Here is a 15,418-nt window from a genome sequence, read left to right as displayed (position 1 = left end):
TCCACACCTCTCTGGCTCCTTCTGTCTCCATGTGCTTTGACTGACCGACTCCCACTGATAGAACTTGGTAAGTGAGCCTGGGGGGGCATGGTGGGTACCGAGGGGAAGGGTCTTCACAGGGGATGTTGCTCCACCTGCCTGGGCACAGCGCAGCCTGCCCCCACTCTCTCAGGCATCCAGGTCCTGTGGTGGAGGCGCCCGGGTCCACGCGAGGGAGAAGGGTTGGTGTCACCGGCTCAGAGCTGTCACACTCCACCAGCTTTGGCTATTAGTGCCCCTTCGGGCATTTAATTGATCCCCTCCACCTGACAATGGATTCCACACCGGGGAGAACTGGAGACTGTACAGCTCAACCGGGCCAGGGGAGCATTGCCTGCACAATGTGTGGGAGCCACTCCGGGCTGGGGGCTCTGGAGGCTCCGCTACTGGCCTGGACCCCGAGGTTGGCAGGACAGCCTATGAGAGCTGCTGTCCCTGCCCCCTTCAACCCACTGAAACAGCAGTAACAGGGCGCCAGCCTGCCTCCAGGCTCTCAGGAAAGGCTCAGTATGGGAAGTGCTCTCGTTTCACCAGTTTGTAGTTGTAAATGGGAAAAACTCAAGACACTAATGGGTAAATGTTAACATGCACTCATTCCACAAACATACTTGAGAGCCTGTGGGACAGCTTGAGGCTTAAGAATCTTGTAACCTCTCAGGCTTTGCTGAGGGTGTCATTTCCAGGCTTCTGGGTTGCCTGGCTGCCCCCTTCTCTGTAGGAACAGGTTCCAGAAGGGAGCCCCTCAACATCCTTGGGCAACCAAGAAGAGAGGCATGCTTCCCTTCCCAGTCCCCAGTTTTCCACACAAGCAAGTGCACAGATGGGCTGTGCTGGGCCCTGGGCCAGGGGCGGGGGACGCACAGCGAGCAGGAGGCCCCTGAGGGCCCTGGTCAGTGGCCTGCTGAGCATCTGCAGCAGGGCCCGGAGGGGCTCTTGACTGGTTGGTTGCAAACCACATGCCACCTACCTAGGTCGAAGGGGGGTTTGGGGAGCATCCCCCCTTTGTGTGCAAGAGGTTGAAGAGGCTGAATCACTTCTGAGCAGGCCAGACTTAGGCCATGTCTCCTACTTTCAGCGGTGGCTCTCCCTCCTGACCTGGGGGCTTGGCCAAATGCAAACATCACACGCTTTGTGTGAGGATGAGCTGGGCAGCGTCAGAGGGCGCCATGGGCCCTACCCCTGGAGAGGATGGCCAGAAACACCTGGCTCAGAGCGAGCATCCCCTCCCTCCACCTGAAACCGTAGACTGCAACCCAGCTGCTGGGCCTTAACAGGGCCTGCAAAGGCTGGGGCAGCTCTGGCTGTCTGGGGTCCAGTGTCCTGCTGGCCATAGTGTGGGACACATAGGGGTTCACTTTGCCACTCAGGCTATGGAATTATTCCCGTTCCACATGTAAGCAAGCCATTGTTCTCCCTGACCAACGGGTTCCAGAAAGAGGACAGGGAAAAACAGCATCCTGCTCTGTCTCTCGTTCCCTCTCCTGTCCAGCCCCACTGTGGACACTGGCTTCTCTCCTGCTTCCGCTCTCCCCTCCCTCTCCCTGCTGGGTCTTACAGCTGGAAGATCCCTCTCCACTTGGGGTCACTGGGACAGGATAAAAGGAGCAGGAGATGGAAAATGCACCGAACCACCTGCAAAGGTGTTGTGTGCATCCAGTGGGGTGGGGCGATGAAGGGAAAAAGCTGGAGGAGATTCCCAGAGGGCCTAGACATGGGCAGAAGGGGGGTCAGGGAGCTGGGCCAGGGTCATTCAGGGGAGGCTGGGGACACTGAGGGGTGAGGGCCAGGCCAGCCCTGCTCCTATCCCCTGACCCACCTTCCCCGCCAAGGCAGCCCTGCCCCTCCAGCCGTGCTCCAGGCCTCGGCCTCCTGCTCCCCTTCTGACTGGTTTCTCCTCCATTCTTAACCCCAGGGCCTGAACAGCATGTTTGAAGTGTACCTGGTGGGGAACAACTCCCACCACTTCATCATCTCCCCCACCTCCGTCCAAGGGAAAGCGGACATTCGCATCCGGGTGGCCATCCCCCTGGACTATGAAACCGTGGACCGCTATGACTTTGACGTAAGGCCCCTATCACTGTCTTCCTGGCTGGGTGGGGAGATTTCAGGCACAGTGGGAGGGGTGGGGTGACAGCATGCCCTTATACAACCCCTTCCACCTCTTCTCACCCTCCCCTATGGCTCCAACTCATGGAGCCAGGACAGGGGCTGGGCTGAGCCTCCCCTTTCCAAGGGCAACCAGGAAATGTCCAAGAACTGAGTGGAGTTCTACCAGGCACCATCCAAGCCTCAGAAACCCCTCAGGAGCACTGCCATCCACACTCTGCCAGGGGAATCAGTGGCCCCCAGCCCTATGACCAGTGAGGGAAGGACTCACAGTAGCACACACCTGGAATGAGCAGGGGCTCTGACAGGTGTTCTGGGTTGGGACCTGCAAAGGCCCCAGGGGATTTATGGGAACGAAGGCTCCAGGAGCACGTGGGACCTCACCTGGGCCCTGCTCTGCACACCCAGCTCTTTGCCAACGAGAGTGTACCTGACCACGTGGGCTATGCCAAGGTGAAGATCACCCTCATCAATGAGAATGACAACCGGCCCATCTTCAGCCAGCCACTGTACAACATCAGCTTGTACGAGAACGTCACTGTGGGGACCTCTGTGCTGACTGTCCTGGTGAGTCCCCACGCTTCCTGCATGGCCACTGAGTTCTGGGGCCCAGCACGGGGAGGCAGCCAGAGGAATTTTGCCCAAGGAGTTTGGGCAGTGAGGGAAGGGGGTGCCCCCAAGCTCCCAGAGGTTGTGGTGTTGGTGTATTCAAGCACCTGGACTCTCCTCACTGGGCTCCCTTGGCTGGGGCGCAGTGTGGAACAGGGGCCAGCATGAGGGAGGATGAGATTGGGCCAAGGATGCTTTGGTTCTCTGCCTTGTCTGTGAAGGGATAGCACCTAGATGGGCCAGGAGCCTGGAGGCATTCACTAGTGGGAACAGGTGCCAGCTGTCTCTGAGGAGGGTGGCACTCCCTATCTGAGCAGAGGAGCTAGGGAAAGAGTGTGCTACTTAAGAGCACTTGGCATCCCAGCTGCCCTTGGTTTGGACTTTGGTGAGGGGCCCTTCCCAGTGTCCATTTGTATCAGACTCTTGGTTTCAAGGGACAGAAACTTGTGTTTCAAACAACTGAACAAACAAAAAAGATTAGCTAATGTAGCTCAACAGTATAAGTGATTTCCGGAATGGCTGCATCCAGGCACTCAGCTGAGCAGGAATTTGACTTCAACACGAGGGTGTTTTTTTTAATTGGCAGAGAGGGACACCAGCACCCTGATGCTTTCTTCTTACAAATTTATCAACCCTGTTGGGGAAAAAATATATCTTTTTCAGTAGTTCCAGCAAAAGTCACAGCGCTGACTGTCAGTGACCCAGCTTGTTGGGCCATCCCGGAGCCAGTCATCGTGGTTCTGATATTCTAGAGATGGGTCATACTCCCCACTGTGGAGCCAGGGGGTGGGGTCAGCCCATCCAAATTAGATGGGCTGAAATGGGGGAGGGGCTACATCAAAGGGGCTCCTGATTGAAGAAGAAAGAGGATTAATCTCTGAGCAGATTGAAGTGGTCAGTGTGTGTTACACAAGCCCAGGGTCTTCCCAGGGTAGGTGCTCAGAAAAGATTGTAGACTTTCACTCACTGCTGCCCCTCCCTGCTTACGCTGAGGCCCCCAGAGTTCTGTTTCTTGTTCTGTCCTCACGCAAAGCATAGACGTTGCCCTGCTTATCCTAGGCCCTCTACTCCAAAGTGTGTTTACTCTACAGACAGATGGCATGAAACTGTGTTGAACCCCCAGGCCCTCCTTGTTCCACAGGTATTAATATTTCAAACAGATGTTGAGCTAGGCAGGCCATCAGACGTAACAATAGGTCTGCTGTGGCTATTCGCTTCCCCAACCTGTGGCTTCACAAGGTGCTCTCTGCAGTCAGTCACCTGATGCTTGAGGTCCCACAGACCCTCTGGCAGCCCCTAGGGGCTGGGCCTTCTGGACCCAAAGACAGCATCTGCAGCCCTCCAGCCACCTTTGAATGTCAGGGTGAAGGACACCCAAGCAGCCTGTGCTTCAGGGATCTCACAAGCAGAGGAAGCCTCAGCCCCCCACTCTTGGACCACGGGACAGAGAACTCAAATGTCAGGTCCAGGCTTGGAGGGGGTCTGGGGACTCCTTCCTGGTATTCTTGCTGGGGATAGAGGGTGTCACTTTGCAGTCCCAAGTTAATGTGGTCCTGGGAAAGGGTTGAGGGAGCCTCAGGAGCAGGGGTGGGGTATGGAGGAAAGCCCACCTCTTGGCTGGCGGCTAGGGGCTTGTGCCGAGGATCATGAGCCAGGCCCGATCCCATCTGCAGTTGGCACTGAAGAGGAGGTTTTCCAGTTGGGTTTCTTGAAGCACTGGAGCAGTTTCTAGGCCTGCGTGGACCCCTGCTGAGTGCCCAGGGCCCCGTCTCCAGTTTTCTCCCAGGCCCCCCGGGATGTTTAGCAGATGAGTTCAGCCTCCTCTTTGGCTGCCTGAGGGTCTCTGTCCAGGGCTGGCTCATCTGGCCAGCCTCAAGTTCCTGAGTGTGTCTGTCCAAGCCTTGCCCACTCCTTCTCAGTCCTGCAGCCCCAGGGTTTGTGGAATCGTGCCTACACGAGGGAGCTGTTCCACCCAAGTAACCTTCAGCTCCAGGGCCGTGCACCTAAAGGGGCTCAGGACCTAAAGTGAAGAGTGTCATGGGCCCTGGTCTCCCTGCCTTTGCTATGTGCTGGTCTGTCCAGGTCACCCCTAAGAGCCTTTACTTCCTCATGTACATAGGGGGCATGAGACCCCCCAAGGCTGCTGTCAGGATGTGTGAACCATGGGTACGAAAGCCTGTCCTGTGTAACCCCACCTGCCATCATCTCCAGTCTCCCGAGGCGCTTCCAGAGCTCCCAGCAGTAGCACGTTTCGTGGCCATGCCACCCACACCCACCACCCTGCTCCCCTCTCCCCCACCCTGCCATTCTCTGCGCAGACCCTGGGCCAGCCTGACCTCTCCACCTCCTTTGCTGCAGGAGGGGCTGAAGTGATAGCCGCCTGCTCAGGGACTGTGAAATTCCTTCTCCCTGACCTTTACTGGGATGTTATTTAAATGTTTCATGGGCAGTTGTGTCAGGAAAAAATTATGAAGAAAAGGGAAATGTTTTAATTTGCACTGAGGTCTGGGGCACAGCCTGCTGCAAGGCGCCTTCCCAGCCCCCATCCGGCACAGCCCCGTTTCCGTGGCTCGCTGCCTGTTCGGGGGAAGAACTGGGGTTCATAGTGGCGTTGGGAGGTCAGAATGTGAGGGGCTGTCACCTCTAGCCCAGATATCCCAGCTGGGGTGGAAGGGCTGGGCCTTCTCGCTTCCCAAGCCCCGGACCTCCCCCAGCCCAGACTCTGAGGTCCCGGGCACTCTCTTCCTCCTGAGTTACAGTTCCTGTTACAACAAAATGAGTTCCCACTGGTGGAGGGGAAAGAGGGGACCTCGAGTTCAAAGGCTTGACCTTCAGAATCGGGTCCTTGGAGGACTTGGGCAGAAGCTGCTTCCCTCGGCAGCACCTCATCTGTAAAATGAACAGGTGGATCAAAATGTGTCTGCGGTCCTTCCTAGACCTAGAGCCCAGAGTGGGGAGGAGAGCTGAGGTGACCTCTGAGGACTGCTGCCACTGTTGCCACTGCTGCTGTCACAGTTATTTCAGCAGCCGTCATTATTGAGGACGAGGCCTCAAGTACATGTAAATCGTGTACTTGAACGTGTTATTTCCAGCCTAAGTAGCTGCTGTCATCCTCATTATAAGGGCAAGGAAACTGAGGTTTGGGGAGATTAAGTCACTTTCTCAGGCTCCAGGGCTAGTAGGCAATTGAGCTGGAATTGGTAAAATGACTGCCTGACCCCAAGCCACGGGGCCCTTAACCACGAGGCTGCCCATCCGAAAGGCTCCGCATTGGACCCCTGAGCCTCTCTTCAGTGACGTTCAGAGCTGAGGGTAAAGAGAGGAACTGGAAGTGCTCTCTGCAGGGCACTGGGGACCGGCCACACGGTCACCCCAGGCGTTTGGTCCCTAGGTGACATTCTGGACCCTCAAGAACCTCTGGCATCGTTAGGTGACTTTCTAGCTCTCTAGGTCCCAAGCTGCTCGGGGGTCAGAGCTAGGTGAGCAACTTTTTATTGATGGGGAGACCAGGTCAGGGAGACGAGCACTTTGCCCAGCAAAGCAGGAATCCCGAGGCAGCCCAGAGCTGTCTTCATTAGGAAAGGCTTCCTGGAAGGAGGGGGATGTAGGGCAAATGTCAGTGGGTGGTGGCCCTGTGAAGGGTGGCCACGCAGGGAAGAGATGTGCAGGGGCGCATATACCCATGTGTGGGGGCTATGTGTGTGCACACGCATGCACGGGCCTGCTCTTGTGTCTGTGCATGTGCCAGTGTGTGCAAATGCATGCACGCAGGGGCGAGTATATATATAATGTACACATCCGTGTGCATGCAGGTCCCTGTATGATGTGGGTGGCTCCCTGTCCTCTAGGCTGTGTGGTCTGTCCCCTCTCAGGTCCCCAGGATGCTCTGATCCTCACTCTAATCCTGCCTTCTCTCCTGACACCAGAATCAGGTGGGAAGACCGTGGGGGGTCTTCCGGGTATTCTGCTGGGCTCGGGGCAGCCTCACAGCCTGACTGAGGGGTGCATGGGGCCCAGCAAGGTTTGTGGGTACCATTAGACAGTAGGAGAGTAATCGAACCATTCATTTATTCAATAAAATATTTTGAATACCTACTATGTGTCAGGCACATGACCCTGAAGACACAGTGGTGCTGTGAGTCTTGCCCCCATGAAGTTTACAGTCTCCTAAGAAAGTCTGAGGTTCATACTAAATCTTTATGTTAAGCATTACTTGCTATGATGGACAAATCAGGTAGTTGTGCATTCCTACAAGGGCACCTGACCTTGACTGGGGTCAGGGGAGGCTTCCCTGAAGAAGTGGCAATTGAGTAGGCATTAACAGGGGGGCAAGGGGAGGGAAGCACATTGGAGGGAACAGCATGTGCAGGCAAAATGCCTTGTGGCTGGAATGCAATGAAGGGGCTGCGTAGTGCAAGGAGGCAGAGTCCTGCTCTTACGAAGCATGAGGGGCTCAACTGTCTGTCTTCCTTCCGAATAGCCACCTATCTACCCCACACGCAACCACCGGGCTGCTACATGGACGGTGAAGGAGTCCTGTGTTATTGAACCATCCACATGCTCCTACCTGCTCCATCCTGGCAGCCCATGGCGGGCATTTGGGAAACAGCTGGCAGAAGTTGTATCTGGAATTGCAAGGAGCCAGCCGGGCCTCTTGCAGTATGGAGCACATGTCCCCAGATTTATTAGTTCTGTGTCCCTGGGGCAGTGAGAGAGGGGTGCTGAGACGGAATGGGAGCCAGGAGGGAGGTTACTCCTGGGGCAGGTCTCACTGCACTCCAGATCTTTTCTCCCTGCCCAGTATGGGCAGAAGGGATGAGCAGAAGATGAACCATGAGACAAGACAGGCTTCTTTGCCAGGCAGAGGAATCAAAGCAAGAAGGAGAGGCAGGTGAGAGACCTGACCCGGCAGGTGTGGGCCCAGGACGCCAAGCTCAGGGTCTGCTCAGCCCAGGCGAGGCAGAGCGGCCTGATGGGAGCTGAAAGGGACGGCTCCTCTCCCCTCCCTGTCCTGGGAGGCTGGTCCCATCCTGGACAGGGTCGACGGTTCTCTGGGACTTGGTTTTCTTCCCATGAAGTGGGAAGTGTTGTGCCCACCCAGCCCACATGGCTGGGTTGTTGAGAGACCCATTATGGTGATGTGGGTGTAAATGCAGGGTTTACGGTTGTTTGCATGGAATATAACACACCAATTAATAAATAATAATACAAGAATAAACAGTTTCACGTACTCACAACTGTAAACCTACTTTTGCTCCACCCTGTGTTTAAGGGCTGACAAACTGAAAAAGGGTTTTACCATCAGCAGCCTTAAGGACCCCAGCCTGGCTGCCCCCACCCCTTCAGGCCATGTGCAAGTGCAGCTCTGCTGAGGCGGGACCTCGAGGGGCCATTGTGCCTCCTTCCTCCTCTGTGACTGGGACAGATAGCCCATCTGGGAGGGGTGTTGTGAGAATCGAGTGGGATGGTCTGTGAAGGCGCTGCGCACACAGCTGGCCGGGAGCACTCTCAGGGTATTTCAGCAGGTCATGCCGAACCTCCTGTCTGAGGTTTCGTGGAGTGGGGACACCACTCTCAAAGTCACAGCCCTGCCCTGGACAGCCATGTAACCTTGGTGATGCCTGGGGAGCCCCAGTGCCCCGTTATGAAGTGAGATGATTGGGTCTCTGGCTTTGTGGGGCTCTAATTCCAACTCATTGTGCCTGAGAGGAAAGGGGAGGCCCTCCTGGTTTACATTCACTCCCTGAGACACAGATGTGCTTCCTCCCCTTTGAGCGTCCCTCATGCACCCACTGGCCTCCAGAGCTCCTCTCCTGCCCAGTCTGGGGGCTTGGTGAGAATTCCTAAGGCCTTCACCTGCCTGCTCTTAGAGCTAAGGGGCTTTTCCTCCCAGTCCTCCCTACTCTCCCAAATCAACAGACAGCCCTGCTGCTTATCCCTCCTCACCCTGCCCTGCCCAACAGCAAATACTACTGACACCAAAAGGGAAAGGTATGTTGTGCTGTCACTGCCCCAGCCTCAGTCCTGGTGGACATAAAATGCAGTGAGCTTCTTCCCCAGCTCAGTGCTCCCCGGGGCTCCCTCATCCTGCAGGCTCAGGGAACACACGCACACCCCCCGCCATGTTGCCGGATCTAACACAGGCCTCACTTGGATTCTGGGCATCTGATGGCCCGGCCAAGTGGTCAGGGAAGGCCAGTGCCCTGTGTCGGCCTCTGGTGATGCTCCTTGGGGTCCCTCTGGCCCCTTACAGAAGGGTATGCTGCCCTGCAGTGTGGGGGACACCTCTTAGCTGCCTCAGCCAATGCAGGAGGAAACCTTGGCTGGGAAGAAGGCTTGGAAACCAGGGAAACCCAAGTCCAAACCCTGCTCTGTGCGCCTGGGCCGATGCTTGGCTTTGTCTAGCCCTCTATCCCCAGTGTTCACTATGGAGATGAAGATAGTGTCTGTCCCATAATTAAGAGAAACGGGGTATTTTAGAGCACTTGGTGCATTAGAAAGTGCTGGGTAAACGACAGCTGTGATTGCTAGTGCTGCTGTTGGTATTCACATCCACCACGAAGGCTCCATCTTACTTGGGGCAGCAGTTCTTAACCTTAGCAGACAAGTACCTGGATTGTCTGTCTTTGGCTCCGACCTCACCGGACACCGGGTCCTCTGAAGTTCACATGCTGGTTGAGTTCTTGTCTGTGCCCATCCCTGGGATTCTAATACCCAGGCCCCAGCCACAAGTAGCAGAAGGCAGAGAAAGGTGACACAGGGACACAGGAGAGAACCAAGACTCATAGACACAGATGTGACAGGAGCTTGGCTTCCTGGGTGTGCAGCCTGGGTGTCTGCTCAGAGACCTGGACCTGGAAGGCCCCACACTCGGGTCGATGCTCTGCTGTCACCATCTTGAAGTTCTTAATTTTTGAACAAGGGGCTCCACGTGTTCATTTTGCACTAGGCTTTGCAAATTGCGTACTGTGTCCTGGCTATAGGAGCCCCGAGGAATTCGGTTGTCCTCCGCTGTCTCCCCCCACTCCCACACTCACCAACTTGCTTTGCACCACGCTCTGTGCAAGGGCCACAAACGGGGCTGTATAAAGCAATGCTCATGGGTTTCTTATGCTCATGGGTTTGGTGGGCCAGGAATGTGGAAAAGGCCCAGCAGAGGGTCCTTCTTTGCTCCTCAAAATCTGGGAGTGACTGCAACAACTGGAGGCTTCTCCTCCCACCTCTGGTGTCTGTGCTGGTCCAACTGGAAGGCTGGCTCAGCTGCGTGCTCATCTGAGCCCCTCCACGTGGCCCTTCCATGTGACACGGGGGTTCTGAGTAGAAGTACCTCAGAGGAGGCCTCTGGGGAGCCAGCATCCCCAGAGGGCTAGGCACAAGCTGTGTGGCCGTCTCTGACCCAGCCTCGAAGTCATACAGCATCATTTCTGGTGAATTCTGTTGGTCCTAGTGAGTCAGTACAGCAAGTTCAGATTCGCAGGAAAGGGCGATAGATGCTCCCCCAACTCTCAGTGGGAAGAATGTAAAGAATTTGTACAAATGTAGGTGTTTTGCAACCACTTGGAGCTCATTCCTATTCTCTACCTTTAATGAGACGTCTTGTGTGAGCATGGCGCTGGCAGACAGCGAGTCCCTCCCCTCCACCTGCATGTTGTGCAAACCAAGCAGAAGAGCGGAAGGAGGAAACCCTTGAAACCCCATTTTCACCCCAGAGCACAGGTCTAGGCTGAAAACACAAGGCCCTCAGGCTGAACCCGGCCCTCCTCCTTGTTTTATCCACCCAGCACCTTGTTTCTACCCGGCAGCAGCACCGAGCTCTCACTTAACTGTTAAGGAGCAGTTACATTTATACAGTCCTAAAGTTACAGTCGACCCTTTGAAGGCAACTGCAAGGCTGATGTGGCCCCTGTGAAAATGAGTTTGACACCCCAGACTAGAAAGTGCTCTCCATGAATAGTGGTAGGGAGGGAAAGAGAAGTGTAATCCCCACTGACCCCAGGCAGCTCTTGGCAAAGTGAAGCCTAGGCTTCGGTTGGCATTCAAGGCCCTCACACCCTGGCCCTAGGCTGCTTTCCAGCCCTCTGCACACTAACCCCTCATACCCCTTCTCTCCTGCCTGACCAGGTTCCCCAGCTCCCTGCTCATATTACTCCCTCCTAGCTCTTCCTCTCTCTTGTCTGAGACTGTCCAAAGCCTGCTGACTATAAGGGCCAGTCCAGTTGGCAGCCATATAAGTAGCCCTCTGCCAGTGACGAGCATGAGCCCACTGCATCTGAGGTCTTCTCCTCCTCACCAGCTCACCTGTGTTCCAGGCACCTCGCTTTCCCTGGCTGCCCTCACTGCTCATACTGGGGATTTCGTGAATAATGGCCTTTCCTCCCCACTCCACTGGAAACCTCCCGAAAGCTGGTTCTCTCTGTTTCAGCGTTCCCCGCCCCCAGGACGTGCTGCACAGAGCAAGTCTGACTCCCGTGAGCGAGCGGGTAGACTGGTTGCCTTCTGAGGGCCCTTCCTAGGTCAGGTAGGGTCTGGGGATGCAGAACCCCCAGCCCAGGAACAAAGGCAGGGGCTGGGTGATACAATACCCCCAGGTTCCAGGATCCCCTGGGCCTCCTGATCCTAATCAGGGCATGCAATTGCAAGGTCAAGGCTAAGGTGCAACCAGCCCCTCAGCCTGGCTCTGCAGGCAGCTAAGCGGGCATGACCCTCCTTCCTTAGCTGCTCCTGGGCAGGCTGGGGAGGGCGTGGGAGGCTCTGTGAGCCCACATGTCTCTGCTGCAGAAGCCTTCCCCTCTGTCCGTCCCAGAGCAGGGCTCTACTCTCTCGGCAGCCCCAGATGCCCCTACCGTACTCCTCCATTCAGTGACTATTTACTGAGGGCCTGGGATGATGGTGGTGAGCCAGAGAAACAGTCCTCTACATTCTCCATGCAGAAGACAGAAGATGAACAAAGAGTAAGGGTGTCAGAGGGGGGGTAAGCACCATGGGGGAAAATATGGCCCAGCAGGGTGGGGAATGCCAGTGGGGTGGTGCAACTCTGTCTTATCAAGTGGTCAAGGAAGGCAGGCCTCACAGAAGGTGGCACTAGACAGAGAAAAGCTGGGGGATGGGTGGCGATCTCCCTGCCCAGGGCTGGCCCAGGCTGGGGGAGCTGCAGGTGAAAGGCTTCCAGACAAGATGCTGGTGGAGTAGGTGGATATGCAGAGGAGGAGGAGGGAGGGGTGACTGCCTAGGACAGCAGGCCCGTCGGAGGTGACCGTGCTGCAGAGACTAGATAGATCACTGTGGCTGCTAGATGGAGAATGGGGGTGGGGGGCAGGGTAAAAAATGCTGGCCCCAGCCAAGTAGGTGGCAGAGGCTGAGGAGAGGTGAGAATCTCAGGAGCACCCCGCCTGCCTCCTCTCCCAGCTTACCCACACCCTCGGGTCTGAGCACAGGCTTCACAGTCTCTCCACTCCCCTCCCTACCGGCCCCGCAAGGCGTGTCCCTCCCACCCCCCGTCTCAATACCAAAGCGGGCAGACAACCCTGGGTTGGCCTTTTACCACAGTCTGGCCTTGGGCAGTTTACCAGCTATGCCTGTGCTCCTGTCCCCTTCTACAAAGTGGGGAGAGTCATTCCCGCCTCAGCAGCGCTGGGGACTCGTGTGTGGGAACGTCGAGGTCCCCAGCCCGAACATGGCAAATGCTCTGATGGCGGCACCAGCACTGGCTGCTCGCCAGGGGTACATCCAGGCTATCCGTGCCGTTCCGGGACAGTGGCCTCTCCCTCTTCTGAGAGCATCGGCCCAACCCGAATCTGTAATTGCATAGTGCTGATGACAGAAATGGCCAACATGAATTATTAGTAGGCCTAGGAGACAATAACATAACCTAAGAGTAGGTCCCGTCCAGGGACTTTAGCAAAACCCAGCGAGACAGGTGACTGCAGGGAAGAGTGGAAGCTGGGCTCCCCTTCCTGAGAACAGCCCCCCACCCCCCACCTCGTGCTCTCTCTCCCCACTTCCTCCTGACACCCCTCACCACGGGCATCTTAATTGATCTCATTGTTCTCCAATCCCTTGAGACCTGAGACTCCAGCTGTGCTTAAACAGAACAAAATCTCTTCCAATTTCCCCACCGTTTAAAAGAAAATTGAATTCTTTATCTGCAGCCTGGGGAGGGGAAGAGCCAGGCTAGAGAGAGAGAGAGGGAGAGAGAGAGAGAGAGAGAGAGAGGCACCAGTAAATACTGCATGTGTCACCCCAGCCCTGCTCCCAACCTGGCCTGGAAGGGCCTGTAGACCACCCTCCCCCATTCATTCAGGGGGTGTCTAGGCTGTACTTCTGGGCCCCTTTAATCTGCTCTGGGGTTCATCCCCAATCAAGGGGCCAGTACGGTGCCGGCCGGAGGCTGGGAGGAAGCAGCACTGGCTGCCGGTGATTGACGGCCCGAGTTCCTCTGTCTGTCAGGCCTCAGTGCTCCGCAACTGTGTTTATCTCTTTAATCTAAATATCCATCCGTAAAACTGAAATGGGATGGAATGAGAGGTAGGACAGGCGCTAAGGACAGAGAAAGACAGAGAAAGAGACACAGCTGGCTGCCGCCTGCCCGCCACCACCCTGGGCTTCTGGAGGGAGCCCAGGCAGAGCCCGTGGGTCGGGAGGCCAAGGAGGGCTGCCCTTGGCGGGCTCAGGCCTGGATCAGCTCGGAGGGCTGTGGCTCCCCACCCCTGCGCCTCAAGTGGATTTTCCAGGATTTTGTCTAAGCCTGACAGTTCCCAGCCATTTAGTCACTCAGCTAATTGATTTCTGACAAACTGATCTGAAGCTCCATCGCCTGTTGAGTCTTTGAAGTCTCCCTCCCTGGTGCCTCCAGAATCCCTCATTCTTGGAAGGAGCAGCTCTGTCTGCCACTGACCTTTGCCCCTTTACCCAAAAAAAGCACAAAACCCAAGTGTTGCTTATCACAGACCTGGTGGGTGTTGTGAGCTTAGTAAACGCCAACCATTTCACACTGTGTTATTCATCTCTTCTGTGCCCAGAGAGGTTAAGTAACCTGCTCAGGGTCAGCCAGCGAGTAAGTGGCCAAGCCAGGATTCAAACCTCAGTCTGTCTGACCCAGAGCCCCTAAGCATCCCTCCTGTGTGCTGGTCACCATCGGGTGCCCACTCCCACACCGGGCTCCCTCCTGTTGTTGGAGTCAGCCAGCGCCAGGGTCTGAGGAGGTGGGCTGAGCACCGGCCTGGGAGGTGGGAGCTGGTCAGTCACTGGGTGACCCTGAGCTCTGGGGGCCTCCATGTCCCCATCTGTATAATGAAGGCACTCTGCGGGGTGCTCTTTAAGGCCCCCTGTGGCCATTGTGTGTGACCACTGCCCCCCAACATCTATTCCCCTTCAAGGCTGGCAGCCTGTGGTCCCCTGCACTCTGTGCCTGTCGGGGTCACCCTGCCATTGGTTAGCTGCTCATTGTTGCTGCTCAGGCCAGTGCTCAGAGGACACCAGAGAGAAGAAAATGGACCCCTGGGTGAGGGGACAGTGGGTAGCTGCAAGAGTGGCCAAGGCCAGCATGAGTTCATAAATGCTGCAAACCAAATGACTGTACAGAGTCCACCTGCGCCATGTGCTGGCAAGGTTATGAACTCTGGGATGAGGTGATGGGGGGATGGGCCCATGGCAGCCCCCGGGGCCTGGCCTGAGAGCTTGTCCTGGGAGCAGGTGGGAGAAAGGCTGAGGGAGCAGAGAGGTGTCTAGGTTGGGGTTGGCATAGAAGTTTAGGCAGAAATCGAGCTGGACCTGTGGCAGCTGAATTAGGGCGCCTTAATCTTGCACAGTCCCTGTAGGAGGGGTGACAGCTGTGGCTTCTGCCTGCTTAATTCCGGAGTGGCTCTAAGTCCCATATGCCCATTGGTTTATTTAGTAGGGGTTTTTTTATTTTAACCATGATCCATAATAAAAATTACATTGCACTTCATGGCCCAGGACACACACTCACACAGTCGTATCTAAAAGAAAACATACTTCCTTGCTACATGCAATAATACACTCTAGTATATTGTTTTATTCTAGATTTTGTCTTTTGTGAGAACCTTAAAGATCTACTCTCTTAGCAACTTTCAAACATGCAGCACAGTGTTGTTAACCAGAGCCTCCACGCTGTGCACCACATCCCCAGGACATTTATTTTAGAACCGGAAGTTTGTGCCCTTTGGTCACCTTCGCCCGTTTTGCCCAGCCCCACACCCACCTCTGATAACCACTAATCTGTTCTAGCTGTGAGCTCAGTTTCGTTTTGTGTTTTAGATTTTACATATAAGTGGGGTCATGGGGTGTTTGTCTTTCTCTGACTTATTTCACTCAGCACGATGCGCTCAAGGTCCATCCACGTTGTTGCAAATGCCGGGATGCCCTTCTTCTTTGTGGCTGAATAATATTCCACTGTAGATACGTACCACATCTTCTCTGTCCATTCCCCCGTTGATGGGGGCTTGGGGTGTTTCCTTGTCTTGGCTATTACAAATAATGCATCCGTGGACATGGGCATAGACATCTTTTAGAGTTAGTGCTGTCACGTTCTTCAGATAAATACCCGGAGGTGGAGTTGCTGGGTCATACGATAGTTCTGTTTGTAACTTTTCGAGGAGTCCCGTGCTATTTTCCATAGCAGTCGCATCAGCCTACATTTCCGCTC

General features: G+C 55.5%; 1 protein-coding gene across 4 annotated transcripts in view; it reads left to right on the top strand.

Moving 5' to 3' along the window:
- The window catches only part of CDH23 (cadherin related 23), a 410,614-nt gene that overhangs the window by 245,309 nt on the left and 149,887 nt on the right, over positions 1-15,418 (top strand). For 3 of the 4 annotated variants that reach the window (XM_028511340.2, XM_028511341.2, XM_036026832.1), the window contains exons 12-14: positions 62-67; positions 1,952-2,101; positions 2,554-2,712. In XM_028511340.2, the coding sequence (XP_028367141.1) occupies positions 62-67; positions 1,952-2,101; positions 2,554-2,712 (315 nt within the window). The remainder of the gene's footprint in view (positions 1-61; positions 68-1,951; positions 2,102-2,553; positions 2,713-15,418) is intronic. The other variant, XM_036026831.1, reaches the window with a different exon arrangement.

Source organism: Phyllostomus discolor, chromosome 5 (assembly GCF_004126475.2).
Source record: "Phyllostomus discolor isolate MPI-MPIP mPhyDis1 chromosome 5, mPhyDis1.pri.v3, whole genome shotgun sequence".
In the NCBI taxonomy this organism is placed as follows: Eukaryota; Metazoa; Chordata; class Mammalia; order Chiroptera; family Phyllostomidae; genus Phyllostomus; species Phyllostomus discolor.
The sequence above is the reverse complement of the archived record's forward strand: the minus strand, read 5'-3'. Positions and strand labels throughout refer to the sequence as shown.